Source organism: Gambusia affinis, linkage group LG17 (genome assembly GCF_019740435.1).
Source record: "Gambusia affinis linkage group LG17, SWU_Gaff_1.0, whole genome shotgun sequence".
Lineage (NCBI taxonomy): Eukaryota > Metazoa > Chordata > Actinopteri > Cyprinodontiformes > Poeciliidae > Gambusia > Gambusia affinis.
Window position 1 is genome coordinate 11,723,397 of NC_057884.1, and position 27,163 is coordinate 11,750,559.

Consider the following 27,163-nt stretch of genomic DNA (forward strand, 5'->3'; position numbering starts at 1 on the left):
TAGAACTATATTGTCACAGTATTCTTGATGACTCAAGTTATGTTGCATGACATCTCACATTTATTTAGAATGTTTTTACATTGAGTTACCTTTCCAGGAAGGTAAACCGTATGTGGTGATTGGGAGTTGTCATGTGACACGTCAATCCCCCATCAACCTCTGGATGAACCAACCCACCAGCTGCCCTTAGTGCACAATTTCCTGGAAGTGCTACCACTGATAAGGTTCCTAGAAGAAGCCCATTGGCTTCTTTGTTAACACCATTACCCTTGAATGATTGGAAAAGTCCCATAAAGGCACTGATGTGGGTGCACACACACACACACATGCGCACGCAGATGATCTGCTGTGTGTTCTGACTTAGACTCTATTCCACCACTGGTGATTATCTTATAAATCAATACTGTGGGCCAGCTGGCCAGTGTTTTTGTGTATTAGCCTCAGAATACAGACAGTAATTTGGTCAGCACAGACTAGACAAACAGATTAATACAGTAAGGAGGTCACAATGGCCTCACTTGGCTTCTTGTAAGTCACAACAGGGTTTCTATGAAAGTGAAAGGTTCACTTAGTGATTTGGAGCCACTGAGTCTGCATGGTTTAAATGACGTCAAGACTTTGACTTCACATGGCTATAGTTGTTTATGGTTATTGGTCTTGCTGTTTATTTGTAACATTTTATGTACACTGCAGAAAATTATTGCATTTAAATATCAAATTGTTGATCACAAGTAAGTTCCCTGCATACCAATCACAGCAGATTTGGGAACTGCTAAGATCAATGTAGCCACTGGAACAACAGGGACGTCACCAGTACCTGAAAAAAAATCTGTCTTTGCCCTTGAACTGTCCAACATAGTTGCTATCAAGGCTTTGGTGGATCTCTCCTTGTCAAAGTACCTATTGTTTTAATATGAAGCACAAGCAGTTACGATTTATTTCATGTTCTTGTTTGGTGAGCACAGAGGGAATGAATTTGAAGTTTCTGTGGAATGTATGAATTGTGGTTAATTAATGAAATATACATTACCCACCTCTTGTCAACTGTACTCTGACTATAGAAGTACTCTGTCTAGATTCCTTCATCTTCTCATTTAACCTTTCTAAAGAATTTTCTTCTTCCATCCATGTTCCTTATCTTCACCATTAGACATTTAACACATTATCACTTTCCACATATATGCAACTGCTTTTCTTTATTTTTTTTCTTCCCCTGTCCATAAACCTTCATTTCTGTTTTACCTCCTATGTGGCCCCACACATCTCCCCACCTCATTCCCTTAACCACAATTAGATTCCCTGTTTACCCAGTGAAGACTGGCTTGCGTTACTCTTTAAACATAAACACGGTGGTGATCGCTTTGTCTGTGTTTCCCATGTGCAGCCATGCAATCAAGCGCACATGCCCATATGAGGTTTTTCTAAGAAACTGAGGGTGGTAAGCACATGGCAGTTCTGTGGTCTTTCTCTCTTTTGCCCTTTGTAGTGGGGTCATTTCTCATATTTATCTATTCTTTGTGCATACATGGACACAGGGTCTGGGATTTTTGTGATGCCTTTGTCTGTGGTGTACCTCCTGTTGACATGGGGTGGCAAGTTTCCTGCTGTTGGTGTTTTCCGGCAGCAGTTAACCACATGGTTGAAAGGGGGTTGATATGTCCTGACATTTTTTTTTTCATGGGGTCATTAGATGTTCATGGTTTGCAGTCTTTGCTTAGCACTCTACAGTAACTGTTTGTTCTGCAGTATCAGTTAGAGGGGCTTACGTTGGAGTACATTCTGTTTAATGAGAAGAGGTTGATCTCTGAGGGATCCCCTCTATCCTCATTGTAAAGTAGGGAATTGCTTTAATGGCTTAAGAGTCCTTTTTTGCACCTTTTCTTCTTCCTGCATCTTGCTGTTTTTTTGACTGTCCTATTTTTCATGGGCTCTCCAGCCTCACTCCCTCTTTTTTTCTTCAGTTTTTCCTCTGCTGCTCATTTAGGTCACTAGTGCTCTCAAAATGCTTGAGTGAAACCAAGTGGTTTTGGAAGGAATTGGTTCCCATGAAAAAATCTTGAGCTTCTTCCACAGCTAACAATGTAATGTTGTGGAAATGTCAAAGTTGCAGTTTTTTCTACTTTGCCATATATTCTTCTTAAAAAACATGTTCTGTGGGTATCGTGAGAGAATATGGATTTTGTGGAACATATAGCCCTGTTGCACCTTCAAAGCATTTCACTTTTAAAACCCTCTGAATAGTAGAGTAAATGTGTCTATATTTGCTGTTATATTTCAGTCACTGTTGCTTTGACTATGTAGCAATAGTTTATGTTGTGTGTTCCTGGCCTGTGTGAACTGCGGCACTCACGGAACAAAAGCTTTTCTAAAATTATGACCAAAAGTATCGGCAGCAGGGTGACTTATTTTGCTGACACCTTGTCCTCCTAAGTCATTCAGTCAAAGGCAGGTATGTGGTAGTCTGACGGAGTAAAAACATCAGCTTCTGCATTTAAACCTTGACTGTTTTTTTCTAGGCTGCCTTTAATCATGTGAGGACTTAAAGGATAATCACCTCAAATATCACTTTCAATACTTGGTACATTGCAAAAAATCTTTTGGTGGCATATCTTCAGGGAAATGAAACATGAAACAACTAACTTAGAATCAATATAATGTTGCATGCATGTGAAAATCATGCACAATTTTCTTTGAGTAATAGGGCATCCCATATTTTCATTTGCTTTTTAATTATTGGACGTCATGGTGTCTGAAAAAAGAAGAGGCTATTCGGTTCTCTGTGTGGGTGTCTGGTATCCTACTATTATCTTTCTGCATGGTTCAGTTTCTTTTTTGTGACCATGATCAAGCATCTCAAAAGCAGTATGCATGAGACAGCATTACCAACCAGTTAAAGCATATAAATAACTGAGAGCGCTATTGATCCATAGTGTGACTAGGGGGAGCAGAAGTGCTTGCAAACTCCCTGGAAGTCACTCTATATCATGTCCATGGCTTAAGGAAAAGCCCTGACATTATACTTTATTGCTTTGACGGTTATATTGGCATTTTGCTGCCTTTTAGAGGATGACTGAGCTTCTGCCTTTGACTTTTTTCCTTTTTCGCCCGTTAATGAAGTAGCACAAGGAGATGTTAGGAGATGATGTCACCCCTTAATATCTCACTACCCAACCCCCTCCATCCCCGCCTCAGTCAGACTGACAGCAACGCAAGCAGATCTCGCACAGAAGCACATAGAATGAGGGAGGTGAGGAGTGACACTGCTCTCACATATCCATCATAAAAGTAACAGTGCATCAATGATATAGGAGTGCAAGCTTGTTGGTGCTGGTGAGATCTTCCTGCCATCCGGTAATTGGGAAAGGTGGAAATAAAAAGGTCAGTCTGCATGTAGGGGGAAGTGTATAGCTCTAGGGCTTTCTTTTTGTGACTGATTGGAGGTGTGAACAATATGTTATATTTAAATTCCTCTAAGTGAGCCATGCTTAATTACTGAGGATATTCAAAATGATCTATCTTTCTATTTGTCTGTTTTTCTGTCAGACAGACTGAGAGAAATGATGGGAGGCCACCATATGGAAAATAACTATGTATCAATGGGATTGGTTGAAAAGGTTCGGGTGGGGATGAGCTAAGCATTGATGGAGACGAAACACATGTTCCAAGAGATAATTGCATTTCTCTCACCTGTTACCCTTTACAGGCCTTCAAGAGCGCCACAATGAGCTCATACTGGTGTGCTGGAAAGGGCGATGTCATTGATAACTGGTGTCGCTGTGACCTGAGTGCCTTCAGCAAAGACGGCCTGCCTAACTGCAGTCCCCTCAGGCAGCCAATGTAAGTATGAGGTGACACCATGACATCTAGGCTTTCATACCAAAGAGAGGTTTTCTTAATGCATGCACTAGTTATAAATTAGTATATGCATACAGACACACACACACCCACACACCCACGCACACACACCTGCCTCTACTGATTCCTAAGAATGTTGTAGACACAAGCCTGGTCCCTGAAGTTCTAATAACTGTTAGCTGACTTCACACTCTCCCTGTCCTAAAAGAACACATTCATTCAAGGTGCCCTAATAATACTCCTAAGGCTTTTGTGAGTCATTTTCTCAAGAAATCTCTGTCATGAGGACTTCCACAAAAAAGTAGTGGGTTGAAAAAGCAACCAGAGAGGACAGAGCTATTGCTCAGGCATCTAGTTTATGACTGAAACGAGAATTTGAATAGACACCTTTGACTGTGGTTGTGTTTGTTTCATACAAAATATATTGTTCCTTTTTTTTAGCATATCCTAGTGTTATTTGCCCATTATAAATAACAATCACTTTAAGTTTAGCTTACATTTTCACAGTGTGCATGCTATTTAGTGGTTTTTTGAAAGAATACCAAAGGCAAAAATATGAACAAACTTTGTAATATATTCAAGTTGCTATGCTAGCCACATTAAATTTGAATATGAAAGATGAGAGAATGGGCTAACTCCTGAATTTGTGTTCATATGAACTTATAGGCCATTTGGTGCATTTCTTGAATCATTCTTGGCATGTGTAAACAGTGCATTTCTCAAAACAGTTCGTACAAACATCTTAGCATGGCATATGTCTGCTTGCAAAAGCAAATTTCTCTCTCAAAATCCTTAGTTTGTCTCTCAGAATTAAATATCAGTGCCTCAGAATGACAAGCCCATGTTTCATTACATATGGATAAGACAGTCAAATTGATTAGTCATGATGTCAATATAACAACATACTCTGAAGGGATGTTCTGTTGTAAACTATGGCTAAAGTTTTGATAACAATACTCTAAATAGTAATTGTTGGAGATCAATGGCAAGAGACTGGACAAAATTCAAATTTATACTTTTACTGTAATTTGTTGACAGACCATGTCATTATGATACATAAAGAACTAGACAGCGCCACAGAGAACAAAGGAAAAAAAAATAGAAATGGAAACAGAACAATGCAGGTCTGTGGGAATATTGCGCAATATTCCTTTAGTTCCCATCTCCATACTGAGAACAATTCCTCAATGGTGCAGGATGAGAGGAACTGTGTCAGCATTTTATTGTGGTTTGTAAACCATATCTTGTGGATGTTCCTACAATGGAAACTGGTAATATGTCCTCAACCTTTTCTGCCTCTTCCACTGTTTTGCCTCCTAACTCCTCAGAAATGTAACATTGTGTTTTATACACCATATGCTTACCAGTTGAGGGTTCATGAGATGCACCTTCAGTCTATTTCAGAAAATTGTATGATCATTGGGTGATCTAGTGCTTCACACATGAACCTTCTTGGGATTCACCTGGAAACAATTTACCAGTTTGGGAAATATCTAGAAAAAATGTCTAATAGAAATGTATAAATATATGCTTAGCATATTATGACAACTTGTTCAAACATTTTGTAAGTTAAGACTTGAACAAACGTGACAAAACAATTCAACAGAGGCCCGTATAATGCATTTTGATCAACATGCCATAAGCAATTGAAATGTACTGAGAACTGTACATAATCACTTGCATGATGTACAAAAGCATTAGCAACTTGCCTAAATGAATGAGAAACTGATTTGTTGATGTGAACAAGTGATACAATGATATGAAGATTGAACAAATACTTTTGAGAATTTTAATTCTGTTTTGAGAATTGCACCAAAGCGAGTGAAAAAACTGCAAATAAAGATAATAGAGCATTGATCAAATTTGAATGCCAACCGTAACAGCCAGAGTGACTGTAATTTAAATGCTGACTGTTTTGCTTCCTGTATTATTATAGATTGCGTCTAGCCCCTAACTTGGAGCCGTCAAGCACAACAGTGGCCCTGGAATGGATGGATGTGGAGCCACTTATTGGCTGCAAAGTTTCTGACTACATCATTCAACATAAACGTGTGGAGGATCCTTCAGAAGCAGAAATTTACACAGGTAGAAAAGATTAATTTTAAAGCTAGTTTCTTGGCTATATTTTACAACCTTTGTTTTATTTTTGTTTATGTTTTTTTTCACATTTGACTTACACAAGGCTTGTATCTTGTGTAATAGTGATCTTGTGAGCAATTATTCCTGAAGTATAGATAATGATTATTCTGCTCATGTCAAGTTTAAAACTTCTTCTAAGCATGAAGTTACACTATAACTTTGTGTTGTAAAAACAAGGTGGAGGAATTGGCCCTGTATACAAACCACATATAAAACATTTGCTTGAGGACATGGTATGACGTAGAGGAGGTTGTCCAAACACTCTGAGTGGTGCTGGCAATTGTATTTGCAGGTAAAGGGAATGGTCATTGTTGTGATCAGGGCCGGTATGAGTCATAGGAACAAGCCAGATTCAATCAAGAAACTAGGTGGTGTGGGAAAAAAAAGTGGCCTCAGACATTGAGAAGTATAGACAAGCCATCCATCACAGCCGGAAGTGATGCTGATGAAGCGTGGGCACCAGTGAGCAAAGAGAGGCCCCAGACAACTAGGCACACACATGCTGGCAGAGGTGAGGCATGAAGGGGCAGATGGCGAGGGTGACTCACTTTTCTATTTGCCAGTCACCACTCGTGTTGTAAATGGTGTTGCAACAGAGACCAAGTTCAACTTTAGAGTAGTTGTTTTCAACTTTTTATGTCACTGTTTATTGTTTGCAATTCTCTAATTTATTTACCATTAATAACTTTTATTTATGTAAACTGAAAATGAAACTTTTAGTAAAGCATGACTGCCCAGTGCTAGGGCAAGGATTGTCTAAAGTAGCATTATTATGTAAAATCAACTTTTTTGAGCTTTATATCAAATTATAATGTTATCCCATCATCAAAAACATACCTGGAGTGTTGCTTTGATTCTTTTATGTATGTTTTAGAAATCCTTTAATCTCTCTTGGTAGCTATTCTGGATGCAGAGAATTAGTAGTTTAATCAAACGATGCCTATTTGACAAAGCTCCTCCCCCAAGCTGCAGTCTCCTTACCAAGCTTCCACATTACAGAAAACACCTCCCCTACAAATCCCCCACTCAGCTCCTTAAGACAAGCAGCAGCAATTAGCAAACCTGTGGTGGAACTACACATTTGCAGAGCTCATCCTATGACTACTTCTCAGTGAGACTCTAGTAAAAAACAACAACAACAACAACAACAACAACAACAACAACAACAAAACTAAAATTGTGAGGCCAGATTTATTTCAGAAATAAAATAAAATTAAGTGGGAAAAATTTGGCACTGGAACTTAAATTTTGGGGATAGATACCTTTTTTAAGGTAGCCATTTTTTGGATAGCAAGTGGTTTTCTCCTACTTTTTCATATTTTTCAAGGTGGTTGGATGATTTGAACTAAGGCATGTGTAATCATGGCTTCCCCTCCAGACTTTTTAGGTGGTTACATGTCGAAGATTTGTTCAACAGAATGACTTTGAACCATGTTTGATAATCACATGGTAAAATCACAACCTATAGAGCTTAAGCATGTAGAGGTATTTGGCAGTGTAGGGCAATGTGAAGGGGTACACCTATTTTACGTGTCCAACCCTAAAATAAGGTAATATTATAAAAAATAAAAAAAATGAGGCACAAAGTTTCTCGTTGTTGTTTTTTGTTGTGATTTTAAAAGCAGAAGAGAGTCAATGTTACAGTTTTCTGGAGGGAGTTCCAGAGTTGGGAAGGAGAGTGAGAAAAGGTTCCATTCCCTATGGTGCTAAGGAGGACAGGGAGAACAGTTAGGTAGATAGAAGAGGAAGAATGGAGAAAACACGATCAGATTACTAAAAACTAATATTTTTAAATATTGACATAAAAAAAATGTAATATATAAAAACGAAAGTCAGCTGGTGCTCATGTTTGAAGAACCTGTGGCTAAACTGGCACCCATTGAAGAATTAAAATCTTGCTTCAGACTGAGGCATGTAAGCGAAATGAGATAGTCAGACACTCCACTCAACCATCCTGAGTATGAGTCACTCACTGAGCACACACATACAGCCATGTGCACACTCATACAGATGGCAAAGAGTGAGGATGTTCATACACTTGGATATTGCCCTCCCTGTTTCTCCAAAGCTATGTTTCTATTGAACAGCAGAGGAGATTGACTCCTTTGATCATAAATGTACTTCATATAATGATGGTAATAGACATGTTTTCTCTTGAAAAATCAAAGGTCCCATGATTTTGGTCTTATTCAGACAAGGTGTTGGAATTTGATCCTGTTGTCTAGGGGTTTAGTAGAAAAATCATTCAAAACTCATAATGTGAAGTCAGTATTCAACTAAAATGTGTATTTTATTTTTACGTTCATGCATAATTACATGTAAGACAAAAATCCATTTAAGTTGATGTCAGAAATAAGACCAATTAACTGTAGGCCATAACTTTTTTTTTTCTTTTGAGTTTGTAGATAGTTTGACTACGTTGAAAATTTAACTCTGCTGAATAAATATGTGGGAATAGTTCTCATTACTCCAGTTATGACTTAAAATTAAAAATTTCCTGCTTATGAACTATTTTTCACACCACCTAGGTCATTGTTAAAAAGAAGGCTCTCATTATGCAATGTGCCAACATTTTGCCTGAGATTTGACATTCATTGCAGCTTCCTGCATGAATGAATGCAATTAAAGTCTTAGAAACTCCATGCACTGAACATAATTTTCTTTAACTGTAATGCTCATTGGTTTTGCTCATATGAGTTTCCTCTTTCATTATCAAATGAAAAGATATCACTCTTGGTAGCTTATGATAATCTCTATTTAGTTGAAATGAAACATTAAAAAAATCCTGCTTTTTAAGGAGGCTTCACATCCAGTTATTTCCAGACATCATTGTAGTGGGTTGCATCAGAATCAGACATTTTACTCTCTGGCCTTCTGTCAAACATTCTCAAAAATGGTGTTTAAAACTTGGAGATGGACCGAGAACACCACATTCTAGTTGACATTTTTACAATGTTAGCATTATAGCTGCCTTGTGATGGACTGGCAACAGGGTGTACCGTGCCTCTTTCTCATTAAACTCTGGAGGAGAATTACATTCTTCTCCAGAGTTTGATGATCCTGATAGGCCTACATGGGTACAGAAGATGGATGGACTTACAGATGGACAGATGAATATAGGGATGGGAGCAGACCTTTCATTCAATATGACAGACACTAACTTAATGATCCATTTCAATGCCAAATTGTTCACATTTAGATTCATTTAGATACAATGTGCCTTCTCAAAAGGGGCATGAATGTAAAGAAAGCTGTTCTAGAGGTTCAGTAAGAAAACTTTTCAAACTTCTTTGCAGTTTTTGGCAATAGGACAAAGCACAGATGCGCACTTAAAGATTGTGAAAAGGAAAATCGTGGATAGAAGTATCTGTGATGAAAAAGCCTAAATTAATCTTTGAGGTTTTTGGAAACATAGATAAGAAATCCCCAGTTTTAAAAGCATGTTACATTACTGTTATATGAACCACAAAACCAAACAGCCAGTAGTAAAACTCTCTTGTGGGCAGACCTCTGTATTTAGAGGAAAGAGCAATGTTATGGTAGCTTAAAGCAGTGGTCTCCCCAACCTTTCTACTACCGTGGACCGGTCAAGACTTGGCAATTTTGCTGCGGCCCGGGTGGGGGGAGGGGAAGGAACTGTCAGATAATTTTTTTTTAGATTGCTTTATTCAACAGACTCATGGTCCACAAAGAGATGATGCACAACAACATGACATAAAAAAATAAAAAAATAAAATCTTATAAAATACTTGCATATCAATGATTCCACAGAGCCGACTGGTGTCTTAGCGCACTGAGAGAGGGATTTGAAAACATTACAATAAGACTGTTCAATGGGCTGCACTAACTACTAAATGTAGTTACTAAACTACTAACTACTAGAATGTTCTGACATGTGCGTCACAAAACATCTCACTTGCGCTGCTGAACCTGGGTTTTTTAAGCAGACTTCTCAGGGCGTCATTATAAGCAACCTTAAGCTTCTGCATGCTAGCTTTTTTAAATTTACACCACAAAGGAGCTGTATACACACTGTAAAATGTAAAAGTAAAGTGTACTCAAAAAGAAAAGTGACCTGAACTCATTCCAGCTTATTCTGTTGACTATACTAACTTAAACTTAGCAAAGACAACTTTCTACTGAGGCAAGTAATCAAACTCATCAGCAGCAAGTAACCCGAACTTGGAGTTATGAGTGAGCAAAACGCATCTGCATAACCAGCAAAAAACTCGGCATCATTCGGCAGCTCTCGTTGAACGCACATGCGCATTGGACACTGACGAGTGACGACGTGTTTGAAAGAAGCTCCAAACTGTCAACAATACGGCGGTTGCTGCAGCTAAGTTTTGTCACGGTAAGTCCCACTGTTTTTTAGCAAACTTATATTCGTTATCTCGGCCGTATAATTCATCCATAAGTCCAGGTTTTGAGGTTAACTTTATGTGTAATGATTTAGCGATGCCTGGGACTAACGTTAGTCGAAAATATCATGTTTATGTAGTGGCAACAAGATGGAGCGGCAATGCAAAAAAGCTGTCCGGGGCGCAAAACAAAAAAAGGAAAAGGGATAAGGATAAAGATGTTGGCGGGTTAAAAAAGCCGCTGTACTGTTATAGAAGGCTTATGATGAGTAGACTGCCATAGGTGAGACAGCTGTAAACTGTAGGAGAAGCAGCCGTGATGAAGAAGTGTAGGGTCACCAGATTTGGGTTTCTGAAAAGGAGGACACTTCTTTTTTTGTTGGCGAGGGGGTAGAATCGGTGGACACACATGCGCCAACGGGGGGTGGAGATGGGGGAGACGGGGGGCGGGGGGAACATGTGTGTACATGTGCTACCGATTTCTTTGCCATACAAAAAAACCTGGAATGGAGTAGTGGAACGGAGTGGCAATGTAATCACAATGCACTGTAAGCTATGTAATGTGTTTTGAGGCAGTTGACCAAAATCCTGGACGATTTTTAAATTCCCCCCGGACATTTTTTTAGGTCTGAAAAGTAGGACATGTCCGGGAAAAAGAGGACGTCTGGTCACCCTAAAGAAGTGTTATGTTGATATGTAATTGTGGTGTTGCTTCTATTGTTGTTAGGACTGCGAAGACCCAGACGTGTCTCACACCCCCATTGGGATCCTGACCATCATTCCTGAGGACAGGCAGGCCTCCACTGACTCACTGCACCTCCAGTCTTCAAGTACTGCCATCATTTTGGAAGGAAGTCTTGTCATGAATGATCTTGGGAATCTTCCACATGCCATGTGCTTGCTCTTTGGACTTATTTATTCTCTGAATTTGGAGTACCCTCAACAACTGAAGTACACCTTTGACTTCATCCAAAGGGTGCTTCTGTCACTTGGATATAAATCCCTAAAACCAAAAATACAATCACTCAAAAATCTTCTGATGCAATGAGTGAATGTGATGTGACATTATGGATCAACGTTGATGCCTTTACCCTTATTGGAAAAGTGATTTTTATTTCTTGTTTGATTCTTTTTTTGTTGGAGAGAGCATCATTGCATTTGCAGACTACTAAATGGTTTTATGTTAATGAGGAGAAACATTACTTCACTTCACTACTTCATTATTTACTTTATCAATGTTATGATAAATATTGGGCTCTAGTATTGAGAATTTAGTTTTTGTTTCACACCAGTCAACAAAGACATTTAAGCAGGGATTCTCAAAGTTTTAAAGACTGAGGGCCATTTGAAGGATTCAATATTAGATTGAAGGCTACCCTAGAAAAAAAGTTGTGTCATTTTTTTTCCCTAAAAAAAGTCTGTGGAAAACTTTGTTTCCAGGTTAGTGTGTATGTAACCACACTTGAGAACCTTGTATTTAAGGTAAACTTGTTTAATTATTAAACATTTTTTTCCATTCAAACTGTTGTCTGTTGGCTCTTCGTTCCAATAACTTAACACTTTTGGTTCATCTTACTTGAACATATCAAGGCAATCGGTTTCCTGATATTTTGCAAGTAATGTGAACTCTTAAACGTGTAAGTATAACTTATTTTTATGAGTACTGCTTAATTGACATAACTCACAATTTGAAGTAGTCATAATTGACATTTTATAGTAAACTTTACTAATGATTTTGAGTTAACGGCACTCAAGTTTACTGCCTTTATCTGAGTGGTCTAAACATAGTTATTTTTAGCAATAACACCTTAAAATGAATTAGCTACTTTACTTGAAGATTTTGAGGCAATCGGTTTCCTAACTTTTTTTAAGTAAAGTGAACTTATTACTTTTTACAGTGCAAGGTTGCACAGTAAGCTTTAAGCAGACTTATTTTTACCTCATCTGTGCACATATAAAATTTCCTCCCCAGAATGTTTGCCTGGGTGTACAACATGTGACACTGCCGATAAATGTCATCATCATCAGGGCTTTCCATATACGAAAAGTCTTTATCCATCCATCCATTTTCATGCACACCCTTGTCCCTTAGAGGGGTCGGGAGGGTTGCTGGTGCCTATCTCCAGGCAGGGTGACGGAGTTCACCCTGGACAGGTCGCCAGTCTGTCGCAGGGCAACACAGAGACATACAGGACACACAACCACTCACACACACACTCACACCTAGGGAGAATTTTAGAGAGACCAATTAACCTGACAGTCATGTTTTTGGACTGTGGGAGGAAGCCGAAGAACCTGGAGAGAACCCACGCATGCACAGGGAGAACAATTTCATGACAGGGCCGGGAATCGAACCCAGGACCTTCTTGCTGCAAGGCAACAGCTCTACCAACTGCGCCACTGTGCAGCCCGAGAAGTCTTTATGTATCATAAATTTAAGTAATGATGGATTCCATTTCTGATGGATATGCAGAAAATGAGTGACTTCACTGGGCTCTACACAGACCTCTAGATGGCACAACAAGGCAGAGCCAGGATTTATTAGAAAACCAGTTAGATAGAGAGCACTAGTGTGTTATTGTGAGGCTCAGCATTTCTCTAAAGCAAACCAGCTGTGAAATGTGAAGGTACATTCACAGTAGACACAGAATTTGGAGTCAAAACCTCACAGATTTTAAAAATATTAAGTTGTGTCAATGGCACTGTGATAACATGAAAGATAAATTTTAATCTGGGTATGTAGTAATGTAAGTAGTAATCCTTTGTATTTGTATTTATTACTGACTGTGAAGAGGTATTAATCTTATTTCAGTCCAGTTTTAGCCATCTCAGAGACTACAGACATCATCATTTGTGTTTCATAAAATAATACAACAAAGTTTTGATAAAGAGATAATAGGGAGTATTTTTAAACATCCTTCAGGTCTGTTTTGTGTCTGTCTTGTCTGTTTTACAAGAGGTTCCTTGTAAAAGGCAAACTGCCAAAAAAAACCCACGTTACTTCTGGATACCATCATTGCCAGCTTTCACTTCCTGTGTCATATTGATTTGTCAAATCATAGGTGAAATCTTCTTATAAGCGTTCATCATGAGGCTGTGCTCACCAAAGCTATTCACCACTAAACAAAAACCTACTCACCAATACTTGTAAGGCCAGATTTTTTAGTGAGATTTATTTAGTCACAAATTAATTACGAACACTGTGTAAAAACGGAAACAGCGACTGCGTTGTGAGAAGATTGGAGTCATATTAGGACAGTATAGCCAGGAAGAGACGAGGAAAGAGAGAGCACAAAGCAAAAGAGAGCTAGGGGGAACCAGACAGCAGCAGCATGGAGGGCTCCAAAGCAATGATGTCACCTCATGCTGGTACTATTGGACTCAGAAACAGTTTAACCATTTGATCTTTGCCCTTAATTTAGTTCCAGTTTGCTTCTTCCAGCTCATGCCGCAAGCTTATTGAGACACACGACATGTGGATCTTGTTCTGCTTTTCCTCTCCTGTCATATGCCTAATACCTCTACATAACTCTGCTCTTTCCACATGTCTTTTGCGATCACAATCAGCGGTATCCCCCCTCCTCCCTTGTTTATGTAACAGCTCCATCATTGCCCGAGACCAAGAATACACCCCAATGCGTCGATAAGCTCTTATTCAAAGAGATTGAATTATATGGAGATAAACGGTGTCCTTGAGTATGGGTGCAGATAACAGATTGGAGTGACACAGCTGACTCTCTTTGTTTTGTTAATTAAAGATGACCTCATCGCTAAAAATGGATGCTGTGCACCTCCTCGTCACGAGCTTCGCCATCAGCAGATTGCAGATTGCAGGCAGGGGGCCAAAGGCTTTCTGCAGTCCTTATTCCTTTTTGCTTCCTTTCCCATTTCGCCTCTTTGCACACACATTGTTAGTCTCTGCCTTCGCCACAGGTCTAGACTTCCCTGATTTATTTTTTTTTTCTCCTCCCAATTTTTCAATAATTATGATAATCCCTCAGTGTTGCCAAAAGCTCACTAATGAATGTGTGCAGGAATTATAAAATTATCACTGAAGCAAGATAAGAATATTGCCTCTTTTCATTTGTCTTTTTTTTTTTTTATATTACGGGGTATTTTGTTCCTATCAGTTATAGTGAAATTGTATCTGGCACAAATTATGAGTCAGTCAAATTTGATGCTGGGAAAAAATCAATTTTCAATGCATTTAAGCATTAAATCGGTATTGATTAGTCTCATTCTGTTCAGAATCAAAGCATAGCAGGCTTTTAAAGTGGGAGAAACAAATACATACCCATAATAAAATGGCTTGCATTATTATAAAGACAGGATCCATAATCCAGCTGGGTTTACTGAGAGCTGTTTGTATAATTCAATGGACACATTTTGGTGTTTATACAAGATCTTTACCCCGACTGTTCAAAACAGACAAAATGTGCAAAAAGTTTTAAATTCATTCTACTGTTACGATTCAGAAAGTAAACCACATCTATCTTTAGTCAGTCTAGTTATAGCCTCACTACCAGGGACCATGTGAACAGGAATTGTGGCTCAAAATTGATTCAGTGAGGTATTTTTCTTGCTAGTTCTATTCAGCAAAATGTTATTTCATATTCCAGGAATTCTGAATTCACCCCATTCTAGCTTACTGATTTTTTATTTTATTTTATTAAATTCAGTTGAGTTAAATTGCATCGCGCCAATTCATGTCATCTCAAGGCACTTTACAAAAAGTGATTTCAATCCAGTCACATAAACATTCCAAATGATCCTAGTTATCAAACAGTTTCAGTTTTAGTATTCGAATTGGTTAAAAACATTTTTCTGTCTAATGAAACCCAGCAGATTTCATAGTCATTGACTTGCAGCCTTTGCATGTCATGGAGCAACAGTGGACAATCACGTTCATTGTGTTGTTTACTTTGCGGCAATCCCTCATACTGAGCATGCATGTGGCTACAGCAGACGGGAAAAACCTGACTTATTATTGTGTGTACATGCAAGTGAAATACTTTACTATTGTGTGACTGTGTTTATCTTCTACCATACTGTCATTTCTGTTGGCCTTTGGATGTGTTTGTGCAAACTGATGATTAGGTTTGCTTCTAATTCAAACTTTTCATTTTATGTTTCCTCTTTCATGGCTGCAAGGTATACAGCTGAAACAGGCTGAGATGTCTGATGTAGACGTACTTGCTTCTGGGCACACATTTTCTTAAACATAGACACAAAATAGGTACGGATATTGTTTTAATGTTGTGCGATTTTGTTTTCCAGTTATTAAAATGTTTCAAATGTCTTAAAATGGTTAAAAATCTAAATATTTTACCTTGAAATCATTCCTGTGCTGACTTTATTATAATACTAAATATAATACAAATAATAATCCTTTACCAAAATCACAAAAACACATTGGTTCTAATGCAGCTCCCGTCTCACATTACTCCAGTCTTGCTTTCTCTTCTTTTCTTCGGTTGCCAGTAAATTTTAGAATTCATTTTACGATTTTAGTTTTTGCTTTTAAGGCCCTACAATGTCAAGCGTCCCAGTATATTGCTTACTTTTCTGAAACCCTATTCTTCTTCCTGTGAACCAAGGTCAACTGGTCAGAATTTGTAGGTAGTCCCACACATTCGGTTTAAAACTTATGGGGATGGGACGTTTTCTGTTGTACTGTCTCCACTGACTCTTAAAAAGCAGCTGAAGACGTTTACTGAAAAGCCAGGTTAAACCATTTCATGAAGGCAATATTTCCAAAGCTGAATGTTTCATACACATTTTTTAATGGATTAAAACATTAGATGCTCACATCTATGGCCCTAAAATCAGAAAATGACTTTTTTGTTAAGAGTGTATTCAGGCAAAATTTGAGGCTCAGTAAAAAAAAACAACAAAAGTTTAGTGCAGTAAAACTAGACCACACATGATTCACATCAAAATGGTGGACACAGGGGTTCATTAGTCTTTGACAAACCACGACACCTGACCCAATGTCTTGCTGTGCAGAAAGGGCAGAGGCTACTGAGCTAAGCACGGTGTCATTTTCAGGTTGTTACTCTCAAAGAGTCTTGGAGTTGTGGTGGGAACTGGGAATTACCCAGTACATCAAATGGCATGTAGGAAAAGTTTAGTATGCATGATATATGCTAGAAATTTTACAGTAATTCTCAGATAAATTTGGTTTGTTTTGTCAGTTTCATGACAGTCAAATATGTTTTATGAAACAAATGTTTCAACACTGAATTATCATTTTATTTTTAATATTGACTCTGTACTGGTTGACTGTGATGCTGCAATAAATACCACTGAACTTGCAGTGTCATTTCAGTGTAAGTCATGCTGCTTTTCACATTTTGTACATCAACCAGAAAGTTGTTGATATTTACAAAATTTTGAATCAGTCCACCCACCTAAACCCTATATGGGTTTTTGAAAAATGCAAACTGGAGTTTTGGCTTTTCTTTCACTGTTGGCTTTCTTTCAACAGTGACTTTATCCCAAAAAAACAAAAAATATTAAATATTTGTTTCATTCTACTTTCTAGTTATGCACACTTATCATTATCTGGAAATAGTATGAGTAATAATAATAATAATTAATAAACAACAATAACTTTATTTGAAAGCTTTTTCAAATAAAGCCCTGAACATTTACAAGGAGAAATTTTAGAAAACTATGAGGCAGGACAATAATGGTGTTTTAAACCCTTCTAGTTAAAATTATCCAAGAGGGTACAACATGGTCTCAGCCATAGTATTCATTAAATCATTCTTAAAGTTTGTTGTTTGAGCCCACTTGTATAAACCATGGCTAATAAATTGTTGTTTTTATAAAGTGAGCCTTCATTTTAGCAAAGTTAACAATGTGTTTGTTGAAAACATTGATTATGTAATGGGCACGGGTTCCAATAAAATAACACATGATTTCCAGTTTGCTGGGAAAATCCTACATTTAGAGGGAACAAAGCAGCTGCCAGGTTGGGAATTTTATTCACACAGGAGCCACTGCAATAATGAACCATTTAGATTTGTTTTCTTATCTCTTCAACACAGTAGGTACTGAAAAAAGAAGCTCACTAGCAAATACAGACGGGGTTACAAATGATTGTTTAGTGTTATTGACTAAAACACACAATCAAACTTCTATCTTTAAAGGTGATACCTGAAGCCTGATTGGACAGAAATACTTTCCCTGGAGCATTAGGAGAGTTACTTATGCGTTTTGTTTTTATTTGTTTTCCTTTTTTCCTTCAAACTACTATGTTAAATATTGATGAGAATTAGTGAATTACAATATTTGATGATTACTGAAAACTGTGACAAATAAACACAACCACTTTTGTGTCCCAAAGTGTTGTGACGCTACTTTTTATGGAATATTTCTTGAAGGGACAGTTTTATTTTTTTAAATAATGTGTTGTATGGAGTCACCTACTTGCATTTGTGCCATTATCCCAATTGTTTAGTGATATTTATTAAAATATTTCTTTTACAATTATGTTTTTATTTTTATTTATTTTTTGGTGCACAGAAGAAGTAGCTGGCCTAGGACTCCCTCAAGTTTTTAAAGTGATCACAAATTAGACAATCGATTATGAATTTTCATTTATTTTTCTGCAAGTTTCACCAACTCAAATTTAAGACTTAACTCTTTTGCGGTCTTAAGAGACAGGACAAAATTGACTGCAAGCTTTTGACCTTGTGCAGAGTCCAGCAGTCACACTGACCCTCGGTGTGCCTTTATGAGTTTGTTTTTTTTGTGGTTTTAGTCTAACGGGACACCGTCCCCATGCTTGCCTGCTGCCCGACTATCAACCAAGACATCCTCCTGAGTGTCATGCTAAGAGGGAGGATTAAGAATTTTTGTAGACCACTATAGATCCAAATTAAGACTTATTTCACTCAAAAATGTAAAATAGAAATGTGTGTCTGTCTGTCACCGTTACTCCAGGGTGAGGCCCTGGCTTCATACTGGGTGATGTCTTGTGTCTCAATCTCCTGGTCATTATATTGTTATGATATTGTTAGGATTTGTACTATCAAACTGCCGAAAAACTGCTAGGTTTAGCACTAACTAATATTAATCTATACACACATCTTCAGTTAAAAGAAGAACTGTTTTTAAACTCTTCCACAATTGCTTTATACATCAGACCTGCTTGCTACGTCATTCTTTTCTTCTATTTCATTATACTAATGGACCATCTATGCATTTTTTTCTTGCGTTTTGTAGAGAGACACATAGGGAAGTATACCTCTCTAATGTCTTACTGTCCAGAAGCCATCTCTTTTATTTTTCTTGTATCTTGAGGTGCATTTAAGAAATTGAAATATAATTTGTGATGATGAACACTGCCGAGGACAAGACATCATAAAGCAAATGTTGATTTAAAGATATGCACCACGCAATCTTTGTCTTGCTACTCCATTTTATACAGGGACTGTCAAAAATCCCTAACTAGAAATGTAGAGCTGCCTCCATTAAATATGGTCTAACATAACTTGCTATTTTGAGTACTACAATGTGCATGAATTTTTATTATTTTTATTATTATTATTATTATTATTATTATTATTATTATTATTATTATTATTATTATTATTATTATTATTATTTTGTGGATGCAAAGGAAGAAAGTTTTGTATTATTAGTATATTTACAGTCTTATGCCTCACAATGTTTTGGTCTACTGTTTCTTCTTCCCGACTGCCAACACACAGGTCAATGACAGACTCTCCCTGTATATATGTCAGAGATTCCTGAGCCCTTGGAAGAACATTGTCATGGTTCTTGCTTCATAGTTAGCGCCAAAAACCTGTGAATCCCAGAGTAGTTTCTGAGGAGGAGGTTCCAAACGTATCCAAAATAAAAATCACTTGCAGAGAGTTTACTGGTCTCAAAAAGAACATTTTCTTCACTTATAAAAATAAATGAATTATCCTCTAAGTTGATTTCATACAAAAAATTCCAAAATAATTGTTAATTTTGTGGTTTACAAACTGTTTCACATCTCACTCATTCACTGCAAACAATAAGCTCAACCACAGCATCTGCTTTTGCTTGCTAATTGCAGCAGGAGGCTGACCTAACAAGGAGGAAGTCCATAGCAAAAAAAAAACAAAACAAAAAACAACTAAATACAAATAAATATCTGCCATTAGCAGCACTTTGGATTGATAACATTGAAGATTTAGCAAATAATAAATACAAAACTTGTAATTCTAATAATTTAACTGTAGATCTATATAAAACTATGAATCTAATTGTTTAGATTAATCTCGTATTAATCTGAGCTTGCCTAATATTTAAAGGTAATGTTTTAGAAAACTTGAAAAATGTTGGAAAAAAAAAAAAGTAAACACACTGGAAGTCAGTAACTGTTCTCTAGGACAATGTGAGACTGTTAAATGGGCATGAGGTCTGGCATTTTCTGGATGTGCATCTTACATATGTTGATATGGGGTAGAAGATATCCTGTTGAGACATATGTTCTATTTACAATATTATGCCTTGTAAATTTACCCTGAAATATTTGTAATTTTCTTTCTAAACTATCATTTTAACATATATTTCTATGTTAAAAATATATTTTTTAAAATAAAAGATATTTTTTTAAATATCCTTTAACATATTTTTAAAATATGTTGGAAAACAACATTTTTAGACATACAGTTGTGTCCAGATGTTTACAATATATATTCAATATAAAAATACAATATTAAAATCTTTTGTCCTCGCTGTTGGACATTGAATCAGACTAACATTTTAAAGTTTCAGGTTAGTATAACCAAATTAGTTCAATTTAATTAAATATCAGAATGAAAAAAAATGATGTTAAAATAATGTTTTACTTTTCTTTCCACATGTTTTGAGAATATTATCATTCACTAGTGTACAAATACCAATATTCCTCTGCTTTTAAATTTAATAAAGTCAAAATAATTGATTTTTTTTATTTTTATGTTGTGGCTTTTTGATTTTTTTATAGATTAACTCACAACATTTGAGTTAAATAGACACATCTTTGAATCCAACACTAAGGAAACACATCAAACACACTGCTTCCTTGAGTGACTTGATGGTAAAGTCAAAGGAATCATAAAGAATATTTTGGAGAATTGTGATCCACAAGCCTGGTTCATCTTTGTTTACCACTTGCAGATACCGAAAAGTATCACGTTCATTTGTGTAAGCAAGTTTATGTCGGTATAAACAACAAGGGAATGTTGTTCAGTCACACTGATCAGAAAGGAATGCATGTGACAACCCCTAAATAAAAGCAGGAGACCTTACTGAGATGCTGGCTAAACCTGTTTGAAGAGCATCCCTAAATGGTACTCGAGGTTTGTCAACTAAAACAAACTACGTTCTGGCATCGAGGGAATATGCCACTCAGGGAGCAGGAAGCCATTATCAAAATAGCATAACATTTCAGATTGCAGTTTACAAATGCACTCAGCAACAAACTCAAACTGGCCATAACAAGCTTTTGCAAATTTAGAGAAGAAAGGGGGAAGCTTTCAAGCCTGAGAATACTGTCCCAACTATAAGTGGCGTCATCATATTGTGTGGGTATTTGGCTTCCGGAAGAACTGTGTAAATTCTTTACAGTTTAGAAGGCATCAGCAGGAGACAACTTTAGGGCCAAATTTGGAAACACATGCTATTGCTTGGGCACAAATGGGTCTTCAGGAGGGACAATGACTGTAAGTGTACCTCAACTACTTTTGTTAAAGTCTCTTGCAAAAAAAAAAAGAAAAAAAAAGCACTGATGTGACTTTGACCAGTTCTTCACCAGTCATCCTCTCTTTCCTCTTAATCTTGTATCTAATTTTGTCAACAATATCTGATCTAAAACAGGAAAGGTCCAATCTGTTTCAATGTCAGACAGTGAGAAAACTGCTATAGGACTATTTTATGCAGATTTGTAAATATTCTTCAACTGACTGTACTTAAACTTATCCTGATATAGTAATTTTTTTTAGTTCACTTTATTACTTTTGTTTATTCCATCATATTTTAATAATTATTCCAGTGGTTTATTTTGCCTCAAAATTGTGTTGTGTGTTTGTGAGACATGATTTTTGTCAGAATTTGTAATTGTCTGTGACCACTATTAAATCTCAATTATATTTCATTGTCAGAAATTGAATTCATTATTAAGTACTTAATAAATGCCCACTAAGGTAATTGTCTCTAAAATATTATGTGCTTAACTACGAGATGAAAACATTGTACTGCTTTGCATGTAAATTTTATTTGGTTACCATCCTGTACTCTTTAAGCTGGTTTAAGGTGTGGTACATGAGAGCATTATGAAGTACACTTCATTTACAAAACTACATTAATATACGTCCTAGCAGGCTGCTCTGTCAGGTTAGATCAAGCAACTGTCCCTTTACATGACTTTTAAAAAAATTGTCTGTTATGTGTAACTCAGTAGATCTAGTACTTTTCACAGTTTTTTATTGTTGCCATACCATTTATTGTACCTGAATGTTTGAATTTTTTTGCTTGTTCTTATGCTATGGTGGCTTACTCCTCCTACGTGTTAGTGAGTGCACATATCTGCACAAAGTTTACTATGTATGCTTGCAAGAGAGAGGCAGAAAGACGGTGTTGTGCGGACGCAGTGCGGGGAGTGGAGGACTGAGTGCTGACAGTTTAACAGAGGAGGCCATCGCGGGTTTGGCAGCCCACAGGAAATATAAAGCTTGTGATTTGTTCGTTAATAAAAAGCTTATGTTTTGTTTGTTTAAAAACAGTCCCATTACCTTTACTAAAAGAAGGTTGTGTCAGGAAACAAGGCGTAGTAAAACAAAGGCTATTTTGACTGCAAACTGTCAATGCTGTAGGCTATTACTTATATGATGATTTAGAGTATTTACACAAAAACATAAACACAACACTTTTTTTGCTCCCACTTTGTCATGAGCTCAACTGAAACAAACAGACCTTTTTCTAGACACAGTATTTCTCTCAAAAATTTGTTAGTAAACACTTCTCCTTTACTGAGTTAATCCATCCCACCTCACAAGTAAAACATATCAAGATGCTACCTTGTGTACCTCAGGCAGATCAAAATAAAAGACCACTCTTAAATGTGCAGTTTAGTCGCACAGTTTGAGTGTGACAAAATGGATGAAATAAGTGCTGTGTTTATATTTATGTTCAGTCTATTTTGCAGGAAGACTGATCAAGCACCTGCTGCTAGATTTGTACATAATCTGAACAGAACAGTTTTTTTTTTTTTCTCTTGTGCTACTTTCCCTCAAATTTCCTCTTTGAGGGAAAAAAACACCCATGAACCCAATAACCTATAGAGTTAACGCATACACTTACTAAAACACACCTATTCAGACACACACACATAAGTTAACGATTGTGGCAAAGACACACAGCCTGGATTTAGTAGTCAAACTGAAATGATATGTTTGTGATAACAATTTTCCTGGGTGAGCCTGTACGTTTGCAGAAAATACCACACACACCTTGGTGTGAACATGGAGCTGAAAACAACATACCTTTATGTGTGAAATGTTTCATACATTAGGATATCTCATTATATGTGCAAGTTATTAAAAATAAATTTTGATCTCTAACTTTCTTTCTTCTCTGTACAGGTGACACGCCAGAAAATAACATTGTTTTGAAAATTTATGTCAATATAAACCTCAATCCATCTGGTCTGGGAAAAGTTTGTCCTGTGTTTTTTTTTACACCCAGCTTCCAGCTATTTGAGAAATTTCATGTTCATATTTCATTTAGTATGCTGAGTAATAATGTTCTAAACATATGAACCTGATGTTGTTTGACAATTTTTAGTTTTAGCCAATGATTTGGTTTGGGGAAATAAGAAATGTTTACTGTTGTTTTTTTAATTTACATTATTTATTTATATTAGTTGAAACTTTCAGTATGGTATAATAATGATGTTAAATGTCTGTATATCCAAATGTGTTAGAAAAGTACACAGACTGTCATGGGGTGTTGCAATGTTATGTTTTTTTTACTCCCCCCCTGCCAACTAATGTGTTCCATGCTGGGCAGGGAGGAAGAATCTCCCCTCCTATACCCACCACACCCCTGCTTTCTCGTGTTTAGTTTTGCGCTGAAGTTCTTGAAAAGGGTATTCCTTGTTTTTGTAGCAAATTTAGGCCAGTCTAGGTCAGGAACTGTTGATTTTTCTGGGCCAACACAGCCGTTTAAGAAATCTTATATGACATTGGTCTTTAAAATAAACATGACTTGACTCTGTTTGTGACTACAGCGTAGTAACAAAGCCTGAGTTTGTTTCAATCAGAGCGGTTTCCTCTGTACACTGTCTGTCAGTCCAACTCGTCACATTCCTGTGATTTGCTATTATTTGTTCTTTATTCTGCTTATTTTAGCTTCAGCTGGCATTTGTCATGAGGTTTTTATCGCAATGTAAGCTGCAGAACACAAAATAGCTTTTACCGTAATAGAATTTCAAGAGGCTTAATTTTTGCCAGCTGTGAGCTGTTTTGGCTTTGGTAGCTACAGAAATGTTGACGGACCACAGGCCTGCCCTTGTGGAACCCCTTCAGCGGGTAAAACTTTAAATGCTGTACTTCTGGGTGGGTTGAAAACATTATTCTAGAGTTAATGAATAGAACTTTGATTATCATTAGCAAATTCCTATACGCACGTGCTTATAAGCAACCAGCTTGGGTGCAGTGAAATTTTAAAGTCCTCAGTGGAAGTGAGCAAACAACCACAAATGCAGCCTTACGTCTTGGCCAGTGTGTGTGCCAGCGACTTGTAAAAAAACACTTACAGTTCAGCAGTGGAATTGTTTTTGCATGTGTGAGCACATTCAATTCATCATCCTGGTTTGCTCTACATTCAAGCTACTCCTCTCATTTCTCATGGCTTGTGATCATAAATAAGAACAGTTATGTTCATCTGATCAATGCTGGCTGAAACACAGGATTGTTTTAGGTGATTATTAAATAAATCTTTCCAGGAAATAACAAATAGTACCAGATTTTCAAGTAGTTTGTGCTACTTTGTTCAATGTGAGAAACTCTTAACTTTCACTGTTTCACTTTCCCCTATGATTTGGTGTGAAGTGTTTCCAAACAGCTGAAGATGTTTGAAATGCTTTATTTAGATATGAGTTGCTCGTTCCACTTATTGTCTTTTCAGTTTCTCACACTGGTACAAGCCAGCGTCGCATTCGTGCGGTTGTGACGAAACGTGGCTTTATGTACAGTAGACCTCAAAAGTTTACACACCCTGTTAAAGTCCTTGCTTTTGATTTAAAAAGAAGACCATAAGGTGTTATTTATCCCATACATTTCCACTGAAAATCAAATATTTTTTTATAAGGAAAATAATAATCCTGAAACAAGTGCACACACTTTTCAACTCATATTTTGTGGATATTTTATTTTGATTTAATTACAACATTTTTTGCAGGAATCTATCAGCATCTTACATATTTAATTGAGAATATTTGCCTAATCTTCCTTGCAATTATCCTGGTCAAGGCCTTCCTCTGCAATTCCCCTCGAAAAAAGGTCTTCCTTCTAGCACAGTGTGGGCTGTCTTTAATTGACCTGGATTTTCTCTGGTCATTTCTTGACCGGGCCAATCAGCAAATACAAAGTAAAATTGTGAACAAGAACTTTGATTTTTGGCACTGTTTTAGTATTGTAATTTGCCTGTAGTTTTAGCAAAAGCTATTCAGTCTGTGTTGACAATGCTTCCGAATATTGAACTAGCATTAATAGCTGCCTCGTTCGAATCGGCACTTCTCTGTTCGCAGTGGAGGAACGTTTATCTGAATGTAAGAATGTATTTTGTCGACAACCTCGGTCCAGTGACCCCACACGTTTTTTATTTGATTTAGTTCTGGATTATGCAGTCCAAATCCTTCCTTTTCTTTTAAGGCAGTTATTCAGTTTTTTTTATTTTTTTTTTTTTTATGGCTTCTTAAACACTGATCCAGAAAAGGAAATCTAAAACAAAAAATTTAATGAACAAACAAACCAAAAAAAACTGTATTCAGAGGTTTTCCAAAGTTCATTTACAGTGAAGAAGAGAAACTCTGAGTGTAGTCCCATTATTTTTTTAAAACTCTTTTGCAGTATCTAGTATATATTCGTAACATTCTCTCACAAAGTTTCTTTCATTTTAACCAAACATGGCTTTTTATTTTTTTGGAAGAAAATAAAATCCATATTGCATCTTTACTCTGACCTTAAGTGATAATTGATATAACATATTGATTAATACTGTTTTTGTTTTTTGTTTTTTAAGTTTTTAAAAAGAAGCATATAACTATTTTATTGTAGAATAACATGCTTTTTCAATAGAAGGGTTAATATGAAAGAAAAACACTGATTATTATATTCATAGCTCAACTAATCTATACAAGGTATTTATTATCATTTGGATTTTAATTCAGATCTCAACAAAACAATATAATAAAACTTTTGCATAGTTTATTTTTTCAAGTAAAAATGCATTCTGAACAATACCCATTTTTGTTCAATACCAAGCCACCTCATAGATGAGACATAAACATTTGATTGCTGAAGGTTATATTGCGGCTTCCAAACCTTTACTATATCCAACTTTATAATAAAATAAATTGCGCATTCTGCTATACGAGCAGATGGAAGGGAAGAATAGCCACATTAAACACTACAGAAACTTATCTTAGACCTATCATTGGAAAAGAAAAAGACATCACATAAGTGGTGAGACCGTAACTGAAATACACAAAAAACTTTTTGCCAGCAAGAGCAAACACTACCTTCTTATTAGGATGATCGATCAGGGACAATCAAGCTTTATTGTGCCATATATCATTGATGAGATAAATGTGCAACGGAGAAAATAAATTACAAGCAGTCATCTGCTGATTAATGCACATCCTGACCTGCAACACTTTCATTGTTTGTCATTGTCTATAACATCCATATTAGAGTAGTTATCTTGACTACTTACCTTCCGGATCTTTGCACAGCCATTGAAATAGTGCAGACTAATACAGCGTTTCAATAGTGTGTTGTCTGGGACAGAGAGTGTGTGTATCTGCGTTATAATAGCACAGCCATTAACATTACCAGTCAGAACGTAGAAAATTACCGTTAAAGATGCATTTTTATTGTGAACACAACGTTCCAAATTTCTCCCATTTTCTTTCATTTCATTCAACTGCATTACAAAATAGACAATAAAAACAGACACCAACCCCAGGACAAGGTTTTCTTTGTCTTCTTTTTTTTGTTTTTTCTTGTGCTGTTCCGGTAAATGAAATGAAAGAATACAGGAGAAATTTGGGACTTTGGCAAAAATGTAAAATTAAGGTGCATCCTCATTTGGAGAGCCATATGGCTAATGTTTAACAACTTGAGATGTTATGTTGTGAAAATACCTGTAATATTTTTCTTATCAATAGACTTATTTTTAACACTCATTTTAAATATCTTTTGTCTTTTAGTCTTCAGTCTTGCCTTTCCCTAACTCTATGGTCTATTGCACCTGCACCCCCATTCTTGGTCACTCAGATCAGCTGACCAGCTGCTTGTGGAGGTGCCAAGGACATGGCAAAAGCTCAGGGGAGATCAGGCTTTTGCCACTGCAGCTCTTGAATTATGGAACACTTTCCCGTTGCAATTTATAAAAGTCTCTTCACTAGCCATTTGTAAATCTGCTCTTAAGGCACCCATTTCCTCTTTGGTTTTTGACCCAGTATAAATTATTGATTTTATTTAGATTTTTTTTCTTTTGTAATATTTTCTTGCTTAAACTTTTCATTTGATTTTTTTATATAT

The 27,163-nt window shown here is 36.6% G+C and overlaps 1 protein-coding gene across 1 annotated transcript in view; it reads left to right on the forward strand.

Moving 5' to 3' along the window:
* The window catches only part of LOC122819665 (astrotactin-2-like), a 314,363-nt gene that overhangs the window by 267,514 nt on the left and 19,686 nt on the right, over window positions 1–27,163 (forward strand). The window contains exons 19-20 of the mRNA XM_044096573.1: window positions 3,704–3,837; window positions 5,792–5,940. Of these exons, the coding sequence (XP_043952508.1) occupies window positions 3,704–3,837; window positions 5,792–5,940 (283 nt within the window). The remainder of the gene's footprint in view (window positions 1–3,703; window positions 3,838–5,791; window positions 5,941–27,163) is intronic.